The sequence below is a fragment of the Oryzias latipes genome, chromosome 9, assembly GCF_002234675.1.
Source record: "Oryzias latipes chromosome 9, ASM223467v1".
Taxonomy (NCBI): domain Eukaryota; kingdom Metazoa; phylum Chordata; class Actinopteri; order Beloniformes; family Adrianichthyidae; genus Oryzias; species Oryzias latipes.
The window spans coordinates 9081895-9103443 of record NC_019867.2 but is presented as its reverse complement, the minus strand read 5'-3'; the positions used below and the strand labels follow the sequence as shown (position 1 = coordinate 9103443).

The window sequence follows — 21549 nt, the reverse complement described above, 5'->3', positions numbered from 1 at the left end:
AAGAATGGTATAAAGCGGAATTATGTGTGCGTGTGCTTGCAGTTTGGAGATCTGCTGTTTGAGGAGGAGGCAGAGCAGTGTGCAGACCTGTGCCAGAAGGTCCTTCAGTACTGCAGCAGCCCTGTTGATGAGAACCGAAGCCAGGCCTGTGCCACCCTCTACCTCATCATGAGATACAGCTACAGCAATGCCAGTGTAAGTGCACAAACACTAAATGACCTGTCACAACTAAAATACTTCTACATTTCTTGTGAGGACCAGGAATATAAAAAAAAAACATTTACAATATTTTGTATGGGATATCTTGCATAAGATTTTGCATTTATTTCAGATTAGTTTTAATTTGCGTGCACATAAAAGTTCAGAAGTGCTTGTTATCCCTGTTCTTATGAGGATATGCTGTTGCCGGGAGTCACTTAGATCTTTATTTTATCTTCCTTGCTCTTCCTCTCCTGCTCAGCTTTAATGTCTATTCCATTTCTATCTTGAGCATCCGGCAGAAAGTTTCTGCTGAAGGATGTGTCTCTAAGTAGAGAGCAGAGAGATATGTCACTGTCTCCTCCGCCATGTTTCGAACCCCCTCTAACTAATGGCAGACGCCCTCCATGTTTTAGCTCACATGTGGGGAAGTGTGTGTGTTTGGCTTAAGGGCAGGGAGGCAGGGAATTCAAAAGGACCTGGGGGGAAGATCCCGATGGAGAAAGAGAAACGGTGATAGTAGAAAATGAAGAAAGCGGCATCTAAAGGGAAAGTATAGGATGTAGTATCTTCTTTCATTTTCTGTGATATTTTTCTGATTACTTGTGTTGCAGTCAATATTTCCTGTGTTTACAGTCTGTTTGGTTTAATGAAAAAACACACATCTTCAGTTTATAGGGAGTATTTCCCGTCAGTGTGTCTATCTGTTTCAATGTTTATACTGTAAACGAAAGGAGCTATGATTTAAATCAGTGTGGCAATTAAATGACTCGTTCATTCAGAAATTCTCTTACCTCTTCCTTTGTTTACGTCTGTCAAGCACACTTTTGTCCTCCTTGTATTTTAGTCTTTTAAAAATCCCAGAAAGTCCAGTTTTAATGACAATTTGCCAAAAACTGATCCAGTTTTATAGAGGTTAGGGGGAAGCTGGAGTTAAACAAAAGGGACACGTGAAAAACGGGGATAGAGAAAGACAAATAGGAGTATATGTTGACTTAAGCTATCATTTAAACCACTTTTCATCTCACACTCTGAGTTGGAGGGCAGTGATGGGTGGTTAGGCTCTGGCTCCATGCTCAGTTGAACAGAAACAGGCCGTAGAGATGATCCATTGGTGATTATGTCTCTGCTAATGGGAGATCATTTCCCGCTTAGCTGGTCATGCTGGAGATTGATGGGACTTCACACGTACTTGGGAACATGTTCTCTCACACGTTCCTCTTTCTGAAAGACACACAAGGGTTTTTTCAAATCCCTTTTTCTTAGTAAGGTTTGTTTAAAGGATGTATAGAAAGAGAATTGTAACAAAATAATGACTGACAATAATATCTGTGCTCATATTAAGCATTATTGGTTCCTTATTATTGCTCATTAACCTTTTTCAAGTTCATAAAAAGCCATTTGAAGCTACCATTTTACTCTGCATATTGCTATACAGGGATTTATAATTAAAATCAGTTTGTAATTATTTTTATATTGCACAGCTTAAAGGATAATGCTTGTTTGGAGACTGGGAAGTCATCAATACAGACTATGCAATTAACTAGGAAAACTTTTTTGTTTACCTTTATGATGGTCAAATTAGAAAGAAAATATATGGTAGCAACATTTAATGTTATTAATTATACAGTTGGACATATTACAACTATATTTAGTGGTTTCCTTGGGATGCATTATTTTCTGCTCCTACAATAATATATAGCATATAATAATATTTGTCATTTTTATTTAATTTGTAAAATTGAAAATAGTAATTCACAAAGTTCCATTTAACCATTTTAATTAGATATTTGAAAATAAAGTTATTTGCACTTGGGGACAATAGGGGAATTTGGTAGTTCAAAAATCAATTGACTTCAGTGTCTACTGTTTCTTGAATAATGGTTTAATGTATCATTTAAAGCAAACCTTATGAAACTAGATGAATAAATGCAAGAACTGTATGGTAAATGCCCACTCTTCTCTGGTTTTAACAGAACTTCTCAAGAATTAAGATGCAGGTCACCATGTCTTTGGCATCACTGGTTGGCAAGTCTTCAGACTTCCAGGAGGAATATTTACGCCGCTCCCTTCGCACCATCCTGGCCTATGCTGAGGAGGATGCAGAGATGCAGAACACTCAGCTGCCTTCCCAGGTAAGAGCCAACACACTCACACGGGTCTTCTTGTTGGAACATCTTGTTAAAACCCTGCTTTTTTTACGTTTTGTGTTTTTTGGTAGGTGGATGAGCTCTTGAGAAATCTCAACTGCATTTTGTCTGACACAGTAAAGATGAGGGAGTTTCAGGAAGACCCTGAGATGCTCATGGACCTTATGTACAGGTAAAAATTTAAAGGCACCTCCTCTATGTGACTATTGTGTTTTCTTCTCCCATCTCAGTTTGGTTTAGCCTTTCCTCCTATTTCTCTGTGGTTTGAGCTGCCCCCCCCTCCTCCCCCATTTTCTGGCCTCACTATGGTTACCATGTGGTAGCAGTTTGGTCCTCTGATCTGGTTTTGTGTATATGCAAATGTAAACACAGTGTGCAAAACACTGAGGGAGGGAGCACATGAAGGGGAGACGTTGAGACAAAGGCAGCATACATGTTCAGCTGTTGATTCTGGCACTTTCCCTCTACGTGTTTCAGTGTCGCTTGCATGTGTCATTCATCATCCTCCTATATCTTTGGGTTTAGGTTGTAGTCACCTGGTGAGTGTCTGTCTGGCAGCTCTACAGAGTGGCCTCTCAGCTTTGTACCTCCAATCATTTGTCATTTATGTGCGGGGAAATTCGTTTACACATTCTGTGCACCTATAAATGATTATTCAGTCATTTTATTACAAATAGGAGAGCCAATATAAACCTGTGATCATCTAATCTGTATTGTTTCTCCACTCATTACACACTTTGTTTTTGATATTTCCAGCCTAAACTGACATATTTTATAAATGAGTTGCATTCTTTGGTTTATGCAGGACTGCTATTGATATTCTTATTTAAAATGTATAATCTGTTTGTTTATGGTGCACACGTCTTTGTGTGTATTTTTGCACAAATTTAATGTTAAAATTAGTCAATATTACTGTTAAAATAAATGTAAAAGGTTTGGCATTTCATACAAAGCCTCTTCTTATCCCGATGCAATTGTTTTGGCACTGTTAAAGCGTCTCTGGCTAAGTTGCTCTCAAGACAGATTTGAATCTTAATTTGACCTTTAAAAAATGATGGAACAAGAAAGTAAAAAATAGTGAAAACGTGATCCCTCCACTTCTTTCCTTCTAGGATAGCAAAGGGTTACCAGACGTCTCCTGACCTCCGTCTGACCTGGCTGCAGAACATGGCTGAGAAGCACAACAACAGGAAATGTTACACCGAGGCGGCTATGTGCCTGGTCCACGCTGCTGCCCTCGTGGCCGAGTATCTCAGCATGCTGGAGGACCACAAATACCTCCCTGTTGGCAGCGTCACTTTCCAGGTACACAATACAAATATTGACTTTTAAACAGCTCAGAATACAATGTGTCCGTATGGAAAATGAAAAAGAATTACTTCACAAAACTCTTCACGTTGTCAGTATGTGAATATTTGCTTATTTGTGTCCAAAGGGGGAGCTGTATGCCCATCATGTCAACCTATAAATAAGGTCTCTTGATACTTGTGCTTGCTATAATGCATCTGCACTTGAAGATAGGGGGACAAAAGGCAAACATGCTCTTGTGGGAATGCATTAAGTGCCATTTTCTCTGTGCTGAAAACAGCTTCAGCAGACATGATGGTTTCATTGATGAGCTGTCTCCCACAGATGACCACTGCTGTGCTCGGGTACAGGAAGCGAACTTGAAGCAGCCAGCAAGTCATTGATTGGACAGCTGTCAAATTAGTTCCTTTTGCCACTTTGCAGCTTGTCCTTTTAAGCCATTTGATTGATTATTTGATTAAGAGGTCTAACTGATTGATCGAGCAACTGATTTTCTCCTCTAGAACATCTCCCCCAACGTGCTGGAGGAGTCGGCCGTGTCAGACGACATCCTGTCTCCGGACGAGGACGGCGTGTGCTCAGGACGCTGTTTTACAGAGAATGGTTTGGTGGGATTGCTGGAGCAGGCTGCTGAGCTCTTCAGCACTGTGAGACATTAACGTTTTATTCTTGGATTATATCAAACATGCACTTAAACTGTTTTCTGACAAGTTTGGATAAATAGTTATTAACTTGGGAATATAAAAAAGTCCACAGTATTACAATGTCAAATAAAGAATACAAAATTCTGAAAAAAAAGTGTTATTATGGCCTTTGTTAGGGTGGTCTCTATGAAGCAGTGAATGAAGTGTACAAGATCATCATCCCCATCTTGGAGGCACGGAGAGATTTCAGAAAACTGGCTTTGACCCACGACAAACTTCACAGAGCTTTTGAAAACATCATTAATAAGGTAATATAATTGTGCAACATTTTGCTGATATTTTATGGCTGTTGTTAAGCTCAACAGACATCGTGAACCTTCCTTGCAGGGCTCGACATAGCCATTTGTCCGCTGGCCCGGTCCTGTTTTTCGAGCAGTGCGGACCACAAGACTTTACTTTTCACTTGTCCGCTCGGGCCACTAAAATATCTAACGGTTTATACATTCTTCACCTTTTTCAATAAAGTAAATTTTGCGAAAACGTGTAGATTTACCTCGTCTTCATAATTTAGTTTTTCTGCTAGTCCTGTGTTCAGACTTCAAGGGTTTCTATGGGAAACCTTTGATCACTTCTCCTTCTCTCCCGCCTGCGCGCGGCTTTCACTGCCGAGCACCACGCGGCACGCGCTCACTACTTTTTTTTTTCAAACTTTATTGAATGTAACAATTCAATACAAAACAATGTTAAACAGCAACAACGAAGGCACAAGCCAGTGGGTTATTATTACATTTGATTATAAATCCGACACCGTCACTGAAGAGAGACTGAAGCATGTCAGAGATGTGGAAGACATGGCAGGAATAGATAGGAATATGTTGGATGGAGTAGTGGGTATAATTAGTAGTATGGACAGCAAGATATTTAATGAATGCATTGAAGATGAAACTGTATGCACTAAGCTTTAAGCTGAATGTCAAAGAATCAAAGGCAACTCCAAATACCTGAATCTCAGACTCAAATGCAGTAGAATGTTAAACTACTTAATTTTGTTTTTCTTTACAACACTGTAAGCAGTAAGTATTTCTAGTTAGCTGAATGATCTCAGTTAGACCTGCACAATATGAGGAAAACTCGCGATATGCGATATCAGAGATTAAAATTGCGATAACGATATAATTTGCGGTATATAAACAAACAGCAAAATAACCAAATAACCATTCCCAGTTTAAAAATTATACTCCAAATGACCCACGTTGACATAGGTTACAAACATCTAACATAACAGGGCTCCATCTGATTGGTCAACAATGTGAAGGCGTCCATCCGATTGGTCAAATGCATTAAGGGATTTATTTGATTCGTTAAATGGTTCAAGCTGCCATTAGATTGTTTTAACACATTTAAAGTTTATGATTTATTGCGACATTTTCCGTTAGAAGCACCATGAAAACTTCTGAACTAGTGTTACCTACTACACTGCAGTGCTCTCTTCAAAACATCTGAAACAGACTAGAGCAGATTTAAGTTTGATATGGTCTATTTTCAGTCATTGAAAAGTGTAGAAATAAGTGATGTCACCAGAATGCACCAAATTGCACCATATTAAAAGTTTCCGGGGGGGCATGCCCCCGGACCCCCCTAAAGTTGCAAGCACCTGCGGAGCGGCGGGTCCCGCTATGCGCGGTGTCGGGCCAGTAACTTTCAGGCAGGGCCAGTAAGTTTCAAAAACTACTGGCCCTGTGGGCCAGTGCAAATTTCTGGGCTATGTCAACCCCTGCCTTGTGTAATATTTTTCTGTTGAAGTACACTAAATACGTCATAAAAAAGTAGAAGACTACTTAAAATTTAGCTTTATAAAATAATTCACAAGCATGTCGCATCTCTTACCTAAGCATTCTTCTCAACAAAGACTGCTTAAAAGGCAGAAAAACCTGTCAGTGGTGTTGTAGAAGTAGTTAGGGTTGTGAATAAAATCTTCTCTTTTGGTTTTCCCTTCAGGGTATTAAGAGGATGTTTGGAACCTATTTTCGTGTGGGTTTTTATGGGTCCAAGTTCGGCGACCTGGATGAAAGAGAGTTCATTTACAAGGAGCCTGGGATCACACATCTGCCTGAGATATCCCACAGACTGGAGGTATGACCAAAAGCAGTGACTGCATGAGAGTTTGTGCTAGATGTGGATGAACATGAGACTGAAGTGAGGTCAAAAGGAAAGGTATTGACATAGAAAAAAGAATGAATAACAACCAACTATGCATTAGTCCTATAAAACCATGGAAGAGAATGAATGTGATGCAACAATGAAACCTTTATCTGTTGTGTTGTATTTTCAGAGTGTAAACATTTTGGATAATAAGCTAAAACTTGGTAGATTGCATTTTAGAAATTAGATGTCCTTTTTGTAGAAGTTGATACAAAGGTAGAGAATTCTAAAGATGTAATCTTCCTTCCTTCAGAACTTTTACGTTCAGTGTTTTGGTGAAGAAACACTGGTGATGATTAAGGACTCTACACCAGTGGACAGAAAACAGCTCAAGCCCAATAAGGTAAATGGATTTATTATGTTTAAATGTATTTCTCAAAGCAGAATTTTATGATTTTTAAATTATTCACCAAGCTTAAAAATATATATTTTTTTACTTTTTTAAAAATAATTTGAAGTTTTTTTTTTAAATATTAGTAAAAGTGAAATCCCCTTGAGGATCAATACAGAAATATTATGTGCAAGCAAAATGCCAGATTATTGATAATCACAAAATGTGGCAGCTGCACAATATTTTTCACATTTTGTGCCTTTTTTTTGTTTTTGTATTTTGGTTAATATTTTATTTTGTATAGTTTATCGAAAGTAACAGCAGGTAGTTTCAGTAATGTGGCTTGGAAAAATATAAATATTTTAGTTGTTTGTGCTTTCTGCTGCTGTTCTGCCTTTTTGATTTGTGCTCCAACATGAGCAAGTATGAGTCAGAAGGCCGTTTATTTTCATCAATAACCATACATTAGGGCATAATAGACGTTTTCTGGAAAGAATTTTCACAATGAAGAGGAAATAATGTGTTGCTAACAGGCAAAAGGCTTTCTCAAAGCTTTTTCATTAGAGCAAAGTAAGCTTTTAGAAATGTCTTAAAAGATGAAAATTAGATTCAAGTGATTTGGATAATAGACAAGCAATTGAGCTGCATACAGAGCCAGGTTAGGTAGAATTAGAACTGTGTCAGAATAAAGGTCTAGAGTTAATGGAGCTGAAAGTATTTGTTATACTGTAAAAATGTAACTTTTGAAGTTTTGTTTAAAATGTTTTAAACAGGCTAAGTAATAATAATAATCGTAATCATTTTTTATGTCATATTCCCAGCCAGAAAATCTAGATCAGATTCAATAGATGAAAGAAAAAGACTTGGTGTTTAGTGAAAAATATTGCTATTGATGCTTTATTGATAAGAAAAAGAGAACAAATGACAGTATGTAAAACAAAAAATCTGAATCTTCTATTCAGGCGTACATTCAGATCACTTATGTGGAGCCCTACTTTGATGACTACGAGATGAAAGATCGTCTGACCAACTTTGAGAAGAACTTCAACCTGCGCCGCTTCATGTACACCACGCCCTTCACCAAAAGCGGACGGCCTCGTGGTGAACTTAATGAGCAGTACAAGAGGAAGACCATCCTCACCACCATGCACGCCTTCCCGTACGTCAAGACCCGCATTAACGTCATTCAGAAAGAGGAGGTCAGATCTTTACACATAAAACGTCCTACAGTTTTTAGGACTTGGTATTGGATCCTGACCTGCCTCTTGTTTGCAGTTTGATCTGACTCCCATTGAGGTGGCCATAGAAGACATGCAGAAGAAGACGAGGGAGCTTGCAGTTGCCACACATAGAGAACAACCAGATGCTAAGATGTTGCAGATGCTGCTGCAAGGCTCTGTGGGAGCCACTGTTAACCAGGTAATTGACTTGTGAATAAAAGTCCCTTTTTATATCTGTTTGCGTGACATACAGCCATTGTGGTGAGTGAGATGATCCGTCACTTCATAAATAACCACATTATAGTTGTTCTCTTGGCACATGGGGATACGTCTCATTTTTGTTTCAATAGAGAGAAATAACAGAATGATTTGCTTCCATTTATGCTATATATAGCTTCCATTGTAGTTCCAGTTGCAGGTGGGAGACGAGACATCGGACAGTGTTCACACATCAAAGGCTTCGCCTGATCCATAACCCTAAGCCCTCCTTTGGTTTCCACCTAATTCAGTTAAAACGTCAATTCATGCTCTTCTTCCTTTCATGTCTGCGCTGCGTGGCGTGCTGAACCGGAGGTCTCTTTGATCTGATTGCTTCCAGGTCCTGCCGGGACGGGGAATTTTGGAGTAATGATGATGCTAGCTTTAGCGTCTCCGTTCTCTCCGCTTATGCTTTATCTTCTAGCGTCTAATCTGACAGGTCCCTCGCTCTGACTTGATGGTTGTATACATAACGCTAATGCTCAGCAGCTTCGTAAACATATAAGTCTCGATGCAATCAGAGGCTGGTTTTCTGTGTGTGGGTCCAGGACTCAGAGGCCCAGGCTCGATGCATTTATGATGCTAATCAGTGCTGTTTAAAGATGCAGGCATTGTGTGAGCCTGCTGTGGTTTTATGATGAATATAAGTTTAGGATAACAAGAGCTTGCAATGGACAAAAATGAGAGCCAAATGGTGGGTATGTGCAGGTTTAGCTTCAACATTAGCCGTTCAAGAGGCTAATCACGGTTCCCCGTCTGATCTGATGTCTTTCTTATGTTCTCATCCAACATCTTGGCCCCTTTATGTGTTAGGCATTTAGTTAGCGAGTCATTTCCCTTTTTCTGAATGAGGTGCATTCCATCCTGGGCTCTGAAACATTTCCTTTCGTTCCTTCCTCCACTCAGTTTTAGCTTTCTCTTTCTTCGCTCCTTTAACTCCGTCTCTTTGTTTTTGTTCCTTTCCTCCTCTCTTTGCTCCATTGTAGGGCCCGCTGGAGGTGGCCCAGGTCTTCCTGAATGAGATCCCAGCGGATCCAAAGCTCTTCCGTCACCACAATAAACTACGTCTGTGTTTTAAAGAGTTTATTATGAGGTAAGATGTGGTGGGGGGATCAGCACCCAGTGAGCAACAAAGGAGATTGAAATACTTTTCAAAAGATGTAGTTGAACCACTTTTTTGACACAAGCTGATAACTTTGGATTGTGGAGGTAAAGAATAATATTTTAGTGTTTTTTATAAGGATTTAAGTAGAGAATCAAAAATATTACAACTTTTGCCTGATGAGCTACTTTTCAAACAGACAAAGAATGACAGAAGCCGGTTTCTCTTAATGTCAAAAAATGAAAACTTTTTGGGGTCTCAAAGTTTCAGATGTTTTTCAAGCTTTCCAAAAATAATTTCAGCCTTCCCATGACAACGCACTGATTTTCTGCAGCTGTGTTTTATTTATGTTTGTTTATGTATTTGAGTGTTTGTATTCGCATCTTCTGGGAATTTGCCATTTACCTCCAAGAGGTGGTTTTCATTTTCCTATTCTCATTTCACATTCCAGCTGCCTTGATTGGTACAAGAAGGCTGGCAAATATTTACTTTGATTTTAGGAAGGTTTATATTTTGCCTAAAATCTGAACAAGCTACACGCTTTTAATGTCATTCTTCTGAGCTTTAGCAGTCACAGAAAAAAACAAACTCCACGCTTACTTTCTCAGAACTTAAAACATCCTAGTGTCCTGTCATATGCAATAGTTTGTCAGTTAAATGCCTGTAAATCTAGCTTTGCTCAATAAGACAGTATGCTTGTCACAGGATTTTTATTATTAAAGTGTTGTTCTTGGTATAGAAACTGATTAAAGATATTTTGCATTTTGGGTGCAAAAGCTTGTATCCTTACTGATAAATCAATGGTAGATGATGTAAAAAATGTATAAGAGAGATGCAAAACAGGAAAAGAAGTAACTTTTCAAGCTCAAATCACCAGCTTTCTTTCCCAACATTTAATTCAAAGGGAAAATCCCCTTCTTTGGAAAAATCAACACGATTTTCTTTGTTCTGGCTAATGGATGGCATAACCAGATCTGACACAGGTTCCAGCTTGCAATCTGAATGCTCTTTTAAAATGCATAATCTCAGAGATTTAGATTCAGACTTTGGATTTGCCTTAATAGGGCAGATGAAAAGAGCAGGATGAGACGATAAATAGAAATTTCAAAATAAAACAAAGGAGGGAATTTCCCTATCAGTTTAATTGCCTTCTTAAACCTGGACGTTCATCTCCTGCCCCCATTTAGGTTTTGTTTTTCTCCTTCAAAAGTACCTTACCGACTTTGAGCCACAGTGTTGGAAAAGAAGAAAACGAAAATTTGTTATTGGTGAAACAAAAAAAAAGAGAAGGAAATATACATATATACATACTCAAAGGAAAAGCAAGGTTTGACTGGGGGGGGGGGGGGGGTACGATTCTCATTTTCTTAAGAAAAGAGTACCTGCATGTGTATTTAAAGCAGCAATACCCCAAATGTGCCACTGATCTGGACTCAATGTAGAGAGACTAAACATTAGAGACACAATCCCTCATAGGATTTTTACTCAGGACTCTGCCATCTGTTTTTTGGATAAGCTGATGTGATTTTGCTGTAGAGTTTGGTAACCTGCTTGACATATATTTGTTATCATCTGCTGCTAAAAGGAAACTTTGTTTTTTTTTGCAAAGTAGAGAGCACTTTTAGACATATATTTAACATGTAACTTTAAGGGCCAAAAGTTGGTTAAAGACTTGAATAGTTGAGTTTTTTTTAATGCTATCTATTATACGTATCCAAAGAAGCTTAAATATCTAAAAAAAAGTTATTACATTTTAATACAGTTATTCCAATATAAGAGTTGATAAAAAAAGGTGTTGTTTTTTTTAGAAAAATTAACTCTGTGCTCAAATCTTTTAGTATCTGCTCCTTGTGGATATTCAAATTGTTTCACATTAGGACACTTGAATTTTTTTATGTTTTAAAGCAGGTTTATGTTTTTTTTTTTCTATATTAAGTAAATATTCTAAGCTTTTAAAGGATGCGGAGAGACAACATTTTATTTAACCTTACGGCCATTGCAGCTCCGCCCCTGTGTATTTAATAGGGAATTGTTTCACAACAGGACAGTTTCCATGTTACCTTCATTATATGCTCAGAGATAAACTTAGACATGTGTTTGCAATCAGCCCATTTTCCTTAATTTCCAGCAGATTCTTTGCATGTTGACAAGCTGATAGGATGTTGAAAGCAGAAACCACCACAGCGCTGTGCTCATTTAAGCTCTGGTCCTTTGGTGGTTTCCTTTTATAATGAGCCTTTGTCCTTTCTCACACCCAGAAAAGACATCAGTTTCTTTTTTTCAGAGATCAGTTTTTGGAATCATTTAAAGTCCAGCTCAAAATCAAACATCAATGTAAAAAAAATATTCACATAAGGAATTTTCCTATTTTATGTTGACAGTAAAAAAAATAAAAAATCTAGAGATTTGAGGGCAGTGGAGTTTAAGATAAAGGTTGTTCAATTTTATCTTTTGCTATTTTGTCACATGGTCTTGAAGAACTTTTTTCTTATTCTCATGTGTGTTTAAAACGGCTGTCCCCCTGCTATTTCCTCTTTCCTGTAGGTGTGGTGAGGCAGTTGAGAAGAATAAGCATCTCATTACAGCGGACCAGAAAGAGTACCAGCAGGAGCTGAAGAAAAACTACAATCGTCTAAGAGAGAACCTGAGGCCAATGCTGGAGAGAAAGATTCCTGAGCTTTATAAACCCATCATCAGGCCTATGGTCGAGAACAGGTGAACGTTAAACTCAGGATCAGATAGCTAATAATGTTGTGACTCAGAGTATTGTAATCTGAAAAAGAAAACAAAACAATGAAGGGTCTTTTTTAAATTCATTAAGACGCACTCCGATCATAGTTTGGTCCTCTTCTCATAGCATTCCTAGTGGACTTTTGTATATAATAATATTGTTTTTAGTCAAAAATTTTAAAAAATGTGTCGCTTTCTAGGGCATATGTTCTCAAGAGCCACAGTAGTTCATTAGAAATTTATCTGAGTTGTGGGCAGGACAGAGTAAACCTGCCTTATACTTCCTGACTTCCATCCTTGTACACTTTCCCACTAGCGCCCTCTACAACTACAGCCCCTCACACCCCCTACCTAACATTACCGGTGCAACTAATTATGGTGAGCAATATCGGAGCTATCCAACTGTACAGTTTTGAGGCCAGATACCAGCTCAGACAAGGAAAACGAAGATGAACATGGATCTAGTCGTCAACGTGTACTTTTACTTCCATTTTTCATTACCATTTTTATTCTTACTCATGCTATTTGTTTTTCTAACTGTTATATTTCTTGTTTGGCGGCTGTAACAACTGAATTTCCCTCTGGGGATCAATAAAGTCCTATCTTATTTTTTTTTAACAAGTGGAAGCATCAGAATGGAGCAGAGCTTGTGGCTTGCCGTAGTAGCTTCTACGTCACACTTACTAGCTTTTTCAAACGGCATTTGTGTATCTTCTCCTGTTTTTCAATGATAAAGAAATACTCAGAAATTCAATTTGAAGCTTAATCTTCTTTCGTCTTTCATGAGGAAAAATGCCACAAAAACGTGTTTAAAACATCAAAAACCAGATTTTTGTCGGAAATGTTCTAAAATGTTGATTTTAAGATTCTTAACTCGTGGCTTGATTGTTATTTCTAATTGAAGAAACCACCAATCACAAAAGGTTCAGTGGACACATGACCTTTTGTGCTTGACTGGTTTTTGACACATCAATGTTGCGCTGCCTTCAAATTTTTTTTGGAGAACGGTATGGAAAGGTTTACCCAAACCAAAATCTCTGAATTGAACTTTTCCTTGAACTGAAAGAGAATCTAACATATGTTTAGGACCGTATAGATTGAAGTAGCATCTTACATAATCCATTACTTTTTAGTATTCATTCAGTCCATTGTAGGTGTTGGAAGCTGGTGCCTTTTTTACTAAATGTAAGCATACAGTGTGGTTCACACTACTTGGTGCAAATGTGTATACGCAACAGCAGAAGATGCTGCTCTAACTTCTACCAGACATACACGGAAAACGAGTACGAACAAGTGGAAAATTTGCCTTGATGGCGCTGATGACAAATTCTACACTGGTCTTTAAAAAAGATCTTTTTCCAACAGGAACACATTTACAAAAATAGAATCCCATCAGTTTACTGGAAAACATTGATGAGATTTTCCTTTGCGTTGAAAAATAAAAAAAGCTTTCTGATGACCAGAGGGGTGCCACTCTTTCGTTGAACAAAAAAACTAAAGGGTTTAGGGGAAACTTTTACCAGGAAAGTAAGGAAAATTCACCTGTGTATTGCAGGATTAAAGGCATTTTAGTATCAGAAAGTATACAAATGGTTACACTTTTAAAAGTATTTTAAAACTAAAAGTAGTGTCTTTCAGTAATATTACCTATTTACTTACTGTCTGTTTAAATATTTTTTTTTATCCATAAGGATCTTCTTTTTGCTGTTTCTTCTTTTTTAAGTTATGATTTCTTTTTGGGTTTTTTTCCTCATTTATTTTCTTGTTTTTCATAGGGATTCCTTCAAACGCCTGAGTTTTCGCAGAACTCAAGAGGAAACCTCTTGAGGTACAGCAAGTTCCTCCAACAATGTTACAGTGTGATTCTCACCCAGGCAAAGGTGGAGAATGGGATTTGATGAACTACCTCCGAAATTCTCAGTGCGGGAGTCGTGTTCACAAAGGAGGACTAATGTTTTTTCAGGGGAATCCATCAGTGGCATCAATCTCTGCTGTATGTCCTTTCTTTTGACGCCATGTTTTGTTGTAATATAAAATTAAAATGAGATAGAAGCACCTGCAAAATAATGTGGCAATCACAGAAAAATGTAGCCTGTTAAGCAGTTTGCTGTAAATCTTCCAGTCTTAATAATGCTGCAAACATTTTCTCTGGGTTGGTCTCCTAGGTCTTTGCTGGCCCAGGGCATCTGTTTGTCTGATAAAGTTGTATGTTTATAATACTGCAATGTGTATGTAAATAATGGATCAAGGATATTCAAGTTAAATGATATTTGGAGTAAAATCTCTTTGTGCCACGCTGAAATCTCTTTGTAGTCCTTGATGTTCGATTTCCCTGAGGCGTCTCTGGTTGTTTAAGAAACGTTTGAATAAAATTCATTCATAACGGGATAGTTATGACCGCCACAGATTTGGTGGAGCTATGACAGTATAAATGAGAACAATTTCCTGTCTCAACTCCGATCACCTTTTGAAAAAAGTCTTTTTTTACTACAACAATGCTGTTTTATTGAGTTTATAAATAGTTTTTGTAAATGGGGTCACAGCATCAAGTTCATGAAAAAATGTATTTAACAACTTGCATTAGAGAAATCTATTTTAGACACGTGTCAGTGAAACTGTTTGTTAAAAGAAAAGCTCAACATGGTTTTTAAATTTTTTGTCTTTTTTTATTGGTTTTACTGTTGTTGAGCAGTACATTTCACATAATGCATATTGTCAAAATAAATCCCTTTATTTACTGAAGAGCTGTCAGATTGTTGATCAGCTGCTCCACACAGCTGTGCTCCACAAAGCATGTTTATCAGACAAATCACGTTAGTTTCCAGAAGAGTGAAGTATCACAGTTTCTACGCATTATTAGGTGTTCTGAATTTCAGAAATGTACTTATTGCTCTACAAATTGAAAACGTTTTTTTTTACATTAATAATACTCTTAGGAAGCGGTATTTATTGACTGTTTAATGTTTTTAAGACGGTTCAATACATTTTTAAAATTCTGCTAAATAATTTATTACAAATAAAAAACCTTTTCCTGTAACATATCTAAAGTTTGTGTGCTTTGATATTCATCCGCTAAAGCTTCCAAGTGTTTTGTTCAATGTGGGGCTTTTAACTGTCACCAATAGAATACAAAGGAGAAGAACAGGAATAAACCCAATTTATGCACACATTTGCACACATGTCTTTTTCATTTGTTAGATAAATAAAGAAAACATTTAAATGACAATATGAGTAGATTTGTATTTTTCACTGCAGGTAAACTGTTTTATAAGACTTTTTTAAAACTGCAAAACGGAATAATTTTAGTTCTAGGATGTAAACCTTTGGAATAGAAAGTATAATCTTTAATATAAAAAAACACAAGTTAACTCCATTTGAAAATGTAACGAAATAATAAAGAAAATCCCTCAAATGTAATTACTTACCAAATGTACGGATAGGATACGGATAGCTAGTATTTTCGCTTGACTGTATTAAACTACATTCAGCTTCTGGCGCGACGTAATGACGTCATCAGCTTCCGACTCCAACAGGACAAACATCGAGCGTGGTAGTTGAAATAAATCAAGAACCAAATTCTCGGGATTGGCGGTATGTTGACCGTATAAAAGTTTTCATTAAAAACTGCTGTAAAGTTGCCTGTTTGCTGTAGTTAATGTTTACTTTTCGCTGTTCTGTTTCTGGACACTTTTAAAATGAGAGGCTGAGACGGAAACTAAGCGGAACTCTACATCCATCTTTTTCCCATTAGGTAACATTAACACAGGTGTCCTGCATTGCTTTAGTGATTATTAACAGAGACTCATGATATCTGTTATTTATATATATTTACATCTTTGATAGAGAGATTTAACAACCACATGTTTCTTTAAAATACACAAAAGCCCATTTCTTTACTCCTATTTCGCAAGGTATAACATCCTCCAATTACATCCAGCAGCTGCCAATCATAGAGAGGAGTTGTTTTGCCTCTAATCTGATTCAGTAGTTTGGATCTTTCAGTGCTGTGTGTAAATGTGTTTGTATAAACTCAAACAAAGGAAAACTGTTATGCTTTTGTCTCCTGGATTAGTCTTTACTTCCTGATTGACCTGATGTGGTTACTAGTCTACCATGGAGCCCCCTGGAAGCCCAGACCCGGATAAGGATGACCTTCCTCTTTGGGCAAACACAAACCACATGCTAGTCAAGCATTACGTGTTGGACCTGACAGTTCACCTCCACAGCAGACTCATCAACGGTAGCATCGTCTTGTTCCTGGAGCCTCAGCCTGAAGCGGATGAGGCTGAACGCCGTCAGGATGGAGCCACATTTCAGAAGGCAGATACGACGAAGGAAACGTGGCTGGAGTTTGGTGCAAAAGAAGAAGACAAGGAGAAGATATGTGACTCTGTAGATGTTCAGTCTTCCCATTTATGGGAAACTACCAGCAGTAGTGACTTTACTTTAGTGTTGGACTGCTGTGACCTCGACGTGTCAAAGGTGGAGGAGGTGGACATCACCTCCATACCAGGCATCATGGACCTCCTACCAGAGAGTGCATCTGTAAGATCAGACATCCTGTCAGGAAATCCACAGTCAGCCTTCATGGAGAACCTGTTGTCCATGCCCTCCTCCCAGTGGCAGACGAAGCACAGAATCTTCTCGCTGTGTAGCCGTGCACCTTGTGCTGAAAACGGCGGCTCAATGCCTTTTCGGAGGGACCTCTGGAGTCTGCAAGTAAGAAAGAGGAGAGTCACTTCAGCACAGCAGTTTCCTCGCGTTATTAGAATTCACTACCAGACGAAGGCGTGTGGACGCTCTTTGAGATGGACCAAGGACCAGGACAACAGGTTGGTGTTACCGTTAATGCCATAAAACAAGTTCTCGACATTTATATTTTATAAATGACCGCCCTGCTTGTAATATTTGAAGTTATAATAAAAAAGAATCAAACTCTTGGCAAAAAAAAAACCTGTATTCAAGACTTTGTATTATTTAATATTTCTATTTTCCAAAATGTTTTGGTTAAAAGGTTGCTGTGCACCAGACCCCTTTGAACAAACAAATAATATAAAAAACGACTTCAGAAATCAAAACAAATTCCACAAAAAATAAACAGAATAAAACAGTAAGTTCCAGAAATCAAAATGAAACGGATCAAGAAACCAGAAAAGGAAGTTCTAATGGGACGTCAACCGGATGTTATTTGGTAGCTTCTGACTGAGCCACTGCAAACGTTCAATCTCCTCCTTACCACAGTTCAAGCAAAACATCCTTCTACTTTGCCTCTCCTTCAAAACTCAAAATTCATCAACCACTCAGTGATGTGCCATAATACCTACCTTTTCTGGTTTCTTATTTTGTTTCATTTTTTAACATTTCATTTTAATTTATGGCAGTTACTTTTGTTTTCCGATCTTATTTCTCACTCTTCTGTTTCTGAAATTTCATTTTGATTTCTAAAATGTTTTTTTTAATCATTTTTTTTTTTAGGTTTTTCAATTGTTATGATTCTTAATAAGTTTTTGAGCTGAATGACTTGATGTGATTTGCACTTCAGGACCACTGTAGGTTTCCTTCATTGGTTTAAGACCAAGTCCTGTAGTTTAGGACTTGGTCAAGTCCTAAATACTTTTTTCCAAAATAGTTTGAAAAAGTATCAAATATGGGATTTAGAACAAACTTCATCTTCAGAATTGTTGGTGATTATCCTCCAAGCATCCTTCTGAACTTTTGTCCAACATCTCAAAGGAAATACATTTAAATTAGGTGTGAAGTCATTCCAAAAGTGGAGAGTTTGGCAGTTTAGATGCTCCATGGATTCATTTGTGGGTTAAGGAGATGTTAAGTTTAGCCTTGACTGCTGACAGACCTTTTTTTTGTTAGACATAATATTAATAATAAAAACCAAAATGCATACAGTACAGACCACAAGTTTGGACACACACTTCACATTCAAAGAGTTTTCTTTTTTTTCATGACTATGAAAATTGTAGATTCACACTAAAGGCATCAAAATTATGAATTAACACATGTGGAATTATATACATAACAAAAAAGTTTGAAACAAATGAAAATATGTCATATTCTAGGTTCTTCAAAGTAGCCGCCTTTTGCTTTGATTACTGCTTTGCACACTCTTGGCATTCTCTTGATGAGCGTCTAGAGGCAGTCACCTGAAATGGTCTTCCAACAGTCTGGAAGGTGTTCCCAGAGATGCTTAGCACTTGTTGGCCCTTTTGCCTTCACTCTGCGGTCCAGCTCATCCCAAAGCATCTGGATTGGGTTCAGGTTTGGTGATTGTGGATGCCAGGTCATGTGGCGCAGCACCCCATCACTCTCCTCCTTGGTCAAATAGCCTTTACACAGCCTGGAGGTGTGTTTGGGGTCATTGTCCTGTTGAAAAATAAATGATGGTTCAACTAAACGCAAACCGGGTGGAATAGCATGCCGCTGCAAGATGCTGTGGTAGCCATGCTGGTTCAGTACGTCTTCAGTTTTGAATAAATCCCCAACAGTGTCACCAGCAAAGCACCCCCACACCATCACACTTCCTCCTCCATGCTTCATGCTTGGGAACCAGGCATGTAGAGTCCATCCGTTCACCTTTTCTGCGTCGCACAAAGACATGGTGGTTGGAACCAAAAATCTCCAATTTGGACTCATCAGACCAAAGCCCAGATTTCCACTGGTCTAATGTCCATTCCTTGTTCTTTAGCCCAAACAAGTCTCTTCTGCATGTTGCCTTTCTTTAGCAGTGGTTTCCTAGCAGATATTCTACCATGAAGGCTGATTCACACACAGGACTTTTAACAGTTGTTGTAGAGATGCCTGCTGCTAGAACTCTGCGTGCCATTGACCTGCTCTCTAATCTGAGCTGCTGTTAACCTGCCATTTCTGAGGCTGCTGACTCAGATGAACTTATCCTCCGCAGCAGAGGTGAGTCTTGGTCTTCCTTTCCTGGGGAGGTCCGCATATGTGCCTGTTTCTTTGTAGCACTTGGTGGTTTTTGTGACTGCACTTGGGGACACTTTGAAAGTTTTCCCAGTTTTTCGGACTGACTGACATAAGATAAGATTAAACTTAATTAAACACTGAAGGTATCCCACAATGGGGAAATTTTCTTATCACACTTATTATGCCTGACGGGGCACACCTGTGAAGTGACAAACATTTCAGGTGACTATCTCTTGAAGCTCTTCAAGAGTGTGCAAAGCAGTAATCCAAGCAAAAGGTGGCTACTTTTTTGTTATGTATATAATTCCACATGTATTAATTAAACAGTTTTGATGCCTTCAGTGTGACTCTACAATTTTCATAGTTATGAAAAATAAAGAAAACTCTTTGAATAAGAAGGTGTGTCCAAACTTTTGGTTTGTACTGTATTTCCAGCTTGCCCTGGTATAGTTAGTTTAAAAATGTAACACACCATCCTAAGAAATGTAATTATTATGTGTTAGAATTTCTTTACACTAAAATGAAAAGTAACATCTGAGGAATCAGAGATTAGTGATACATTTTCACTCAGGTTCCTGCCTGTCTACCCTCAGCTGTTTTACTGCCCTCCCATGTGTGGACCGTCTGAGCACTAAACGGATCATTTGTGAAAGTTTCCTTTTGTTAACTTTTCCAGGTTGTGCGTTTACACGGCCGGCTCTCCCATCAACAATAGAGCCCTCTTCCCTTGCCAGGAGCCACCTGTTGCCATGTCAACGTGGCAAGCAGCAGTACGGGCCCCCAGTGAGTGTGTGGTTCTGATGAGTGGGGAGGAGCAGGCTGTTCCTACAAAGGATGGAGACACACGTACGCTGCTGTTGATACTTCTCAGAAGTTACAGTTTATCTTTTGCTATAAACCAAAAACCATTTAAAACCTTGGGACAAATAATTGTATTTTTTTTAAATCATTTTGGTTTGACCTTTCTGGTCTACCCTTTTGTTCAAAATCGTTCATGTTATTATTGCAAAAAAGGAAAACACTTGATAGAAATGTGAATATTTTTGATCAAACACCAAGGCACTTCTAAAGGTTCATTTTGGTTTTCTGTTGACCTGATCTCTGTTTTTGGACTGGAATTGGTTTAGTTCAAGCAATCAATATAAGAAATATATATATTTATATACTTGTTGTTTCTACCTTCCTTGAGGGCCCAAAGCGCTTTACAGTCACAGAGAAAAGTGTGGGCGTGGTGGTTGGTGTGGAGCAGCTCCACCTCCTTCCCCTCCCTGCTACTGAGGGCTCTCTTTCTACATGCTCCCACGCTAGCTTACAGCCCTTCATAACCTCAACCTAAACAGAAATGGCAAGCAATATTATAGCCACCTAATACAGTTTTGATCCAGATGCCAGCTCGGACGAGGAAAACAAAGACGTCTATGGATGTAGGCGACTACAAGTGGATGCATCAGAATAGAGGGGCAGGGAGCTTGTTGACCTTAAGTCTACGTCACAAATACAGTCTTTTTCAAATTACATGTTATCGTCTGCTCCTGATTCACAACGATTAAAAAAAAGAAATACTGTAGTCAAACCGCAAAGCTTAATTTTCTTTATATTTGTCCTTGATCATCAGAAAAATGCCCCAAAACAGGATTTTCATTGCTGACACATTAACATGACAGATACAGTTCTCTAAGGAGACAAAAAGCTGAATTATTTAAAACTCTGGAATTAATCTTTTAGTTAAGTAAATAGCTTAATGTCACCTGCCTATTTACCTGTCTTTGCCTTATCCCCTTTGATGTGTAAAAGTTGTTTTGTAAACACAATTTAAACTGTAATGACATCATTCTGTAGGCAGATATTTTTATTGAAATATTGAAAAACCGTACTATTTACATATAACAGTGTGGTAAAGTAATAAGTTCTCGTGTTGCTCATGATCTCTCTCGTTTTTCCACAGATTTTTTGGTCTGGAATTACTATGTCACCATGCCCATGCCTGCGTCCACTTTCACGCTGGCAGTGGGCCACTGGCACCGAGTCCCAACAGAAACTTTTCCTGCTTCGGAAACTGAGGTTGGGAAAATTTTGGACTGCCGCAATATGGCCAAACCCAGGCCAGAGCGAGGGGAAAGCTCTGAAAGCCGACTTGTGTCTCGGCTTGGAAAGTCTTCTCATAAAACAGTGAAGGACTTTCCTCTCCAGACCGGCAGGTATGTTACAACATTTCCTCTATCCTTTTCTTCTCGGTGGACCGCCTCCTCTCCAGGCTGAAGATTGGCCCCTCAATTTTTCGTGAGGAAATTTTCCTTTCACCGTGCCTAGACTCATGCGGTTCAAGTTCGGGTGATGGATGGGGTTCAGTGCGCAATTAGCTTTTTATAACAAATTTGCCTGAAGCTTTTACAATAGGCCAGTGGATCTACTGGCTGGCAAAAATTATTTTTGGAGAGCAAAAGCAAAGCCAACATAAATTTTTATG

General features: G+C 38.4%; 2 protein-coding genes across 7 annotated transcripts in view; both read left to right on the top strand.

The window, feature by feature from the left end:
* Positions 1 to 14885, top strand: part of dock8 (dedicator of cytokinesis 8) — a 52814-nt gene extending 37929 nt beyond the window's left edge. For all 3 annotated transcript variants that reach the window (XM_023958357.1, XM_023958356.1, XM_023958358.1), the window contains 13 exons: positions 43 to 195; positions 2175 to 2333; positions 2420 to 2520; positions 3461 to 3653; positions 4160 to 4303; positions 4477 to 4608; positions 6299 to 6433; positions 6756 to 6845; positions 7796 to 8032; positions 8109 to 8252; positions 9298 to 9404; positions 11958 to 12128; positions 13919 to 14885. In XM_023958357.1, the coding sequence (XP_023814125.1) occupies positions 43 to 195; positions 2175 to 2333; positions 2420 to 2520; positions 3461 to 3653; positions 4160 to 4303; positions 4477 to 4608; positions 6299 to 6433; positions 6756 to 6845; positions 7796 to 8032; positions 8109 to 8252; positions 9298 to 9404; positions 11958 to 12128; positions 13919 to 13970 (1818 nt within the window). In that variant the 3' untranslated portion in view covers positions 13971 to 14885. The remainder of the gene's footprint in view (positions 1 to 42; positions 196 to 2174; positions 2334 to 2419; positions 2521 to 3460; positions 3654 to 4159; positions 4304 to 4476; positions 4609 to 6298; positions 6434 to 6755; positions 6846 to 7795; positions 8033 to 8108; positions 8253 to 9297; positions 9405 to 11957; positions 12129 to 13918) is intronic.
* Positions 14886 to 15636: 751 nt separating this feature from the next.
* Positions 15637 to 21549, top strand: part of c9h9orf3 (chromosome 9 C9orf3 homolog) — an 82795-nt gene continuing 76882 nt past the window's right edge. For 2 of the 4 annotated variants that reach the window (XM_011478980.3, XM_011478979.3), the window contains exons 1-4: positions 15637 to 15734; positions 16216 to 16975; positions 19759 to 19928; positions 21028 to 21280. In XM_011478980.3, coding sequence (XP_011477282.1) covers positions 16257 to 16975; positions 19759 to 19928; positions 21028 to 21280 — 1142 coding nt within the window. In that variant the 5' untranslated portion in view covers positions 15637 to 15734; positions 16216 to 16256. Of the gene's footprint in view, positions 15735 to 15787; positions 15895 to 15940; positions 16055 to 16215; positions 16976 to 19758; positions 19929 to 21027; positions 21281 to 21549 lie in introns of those variants that run through there. The other 2 variants (XM_020705811.2, XM_020705810.2) reach the window with 2 other exon arrangements.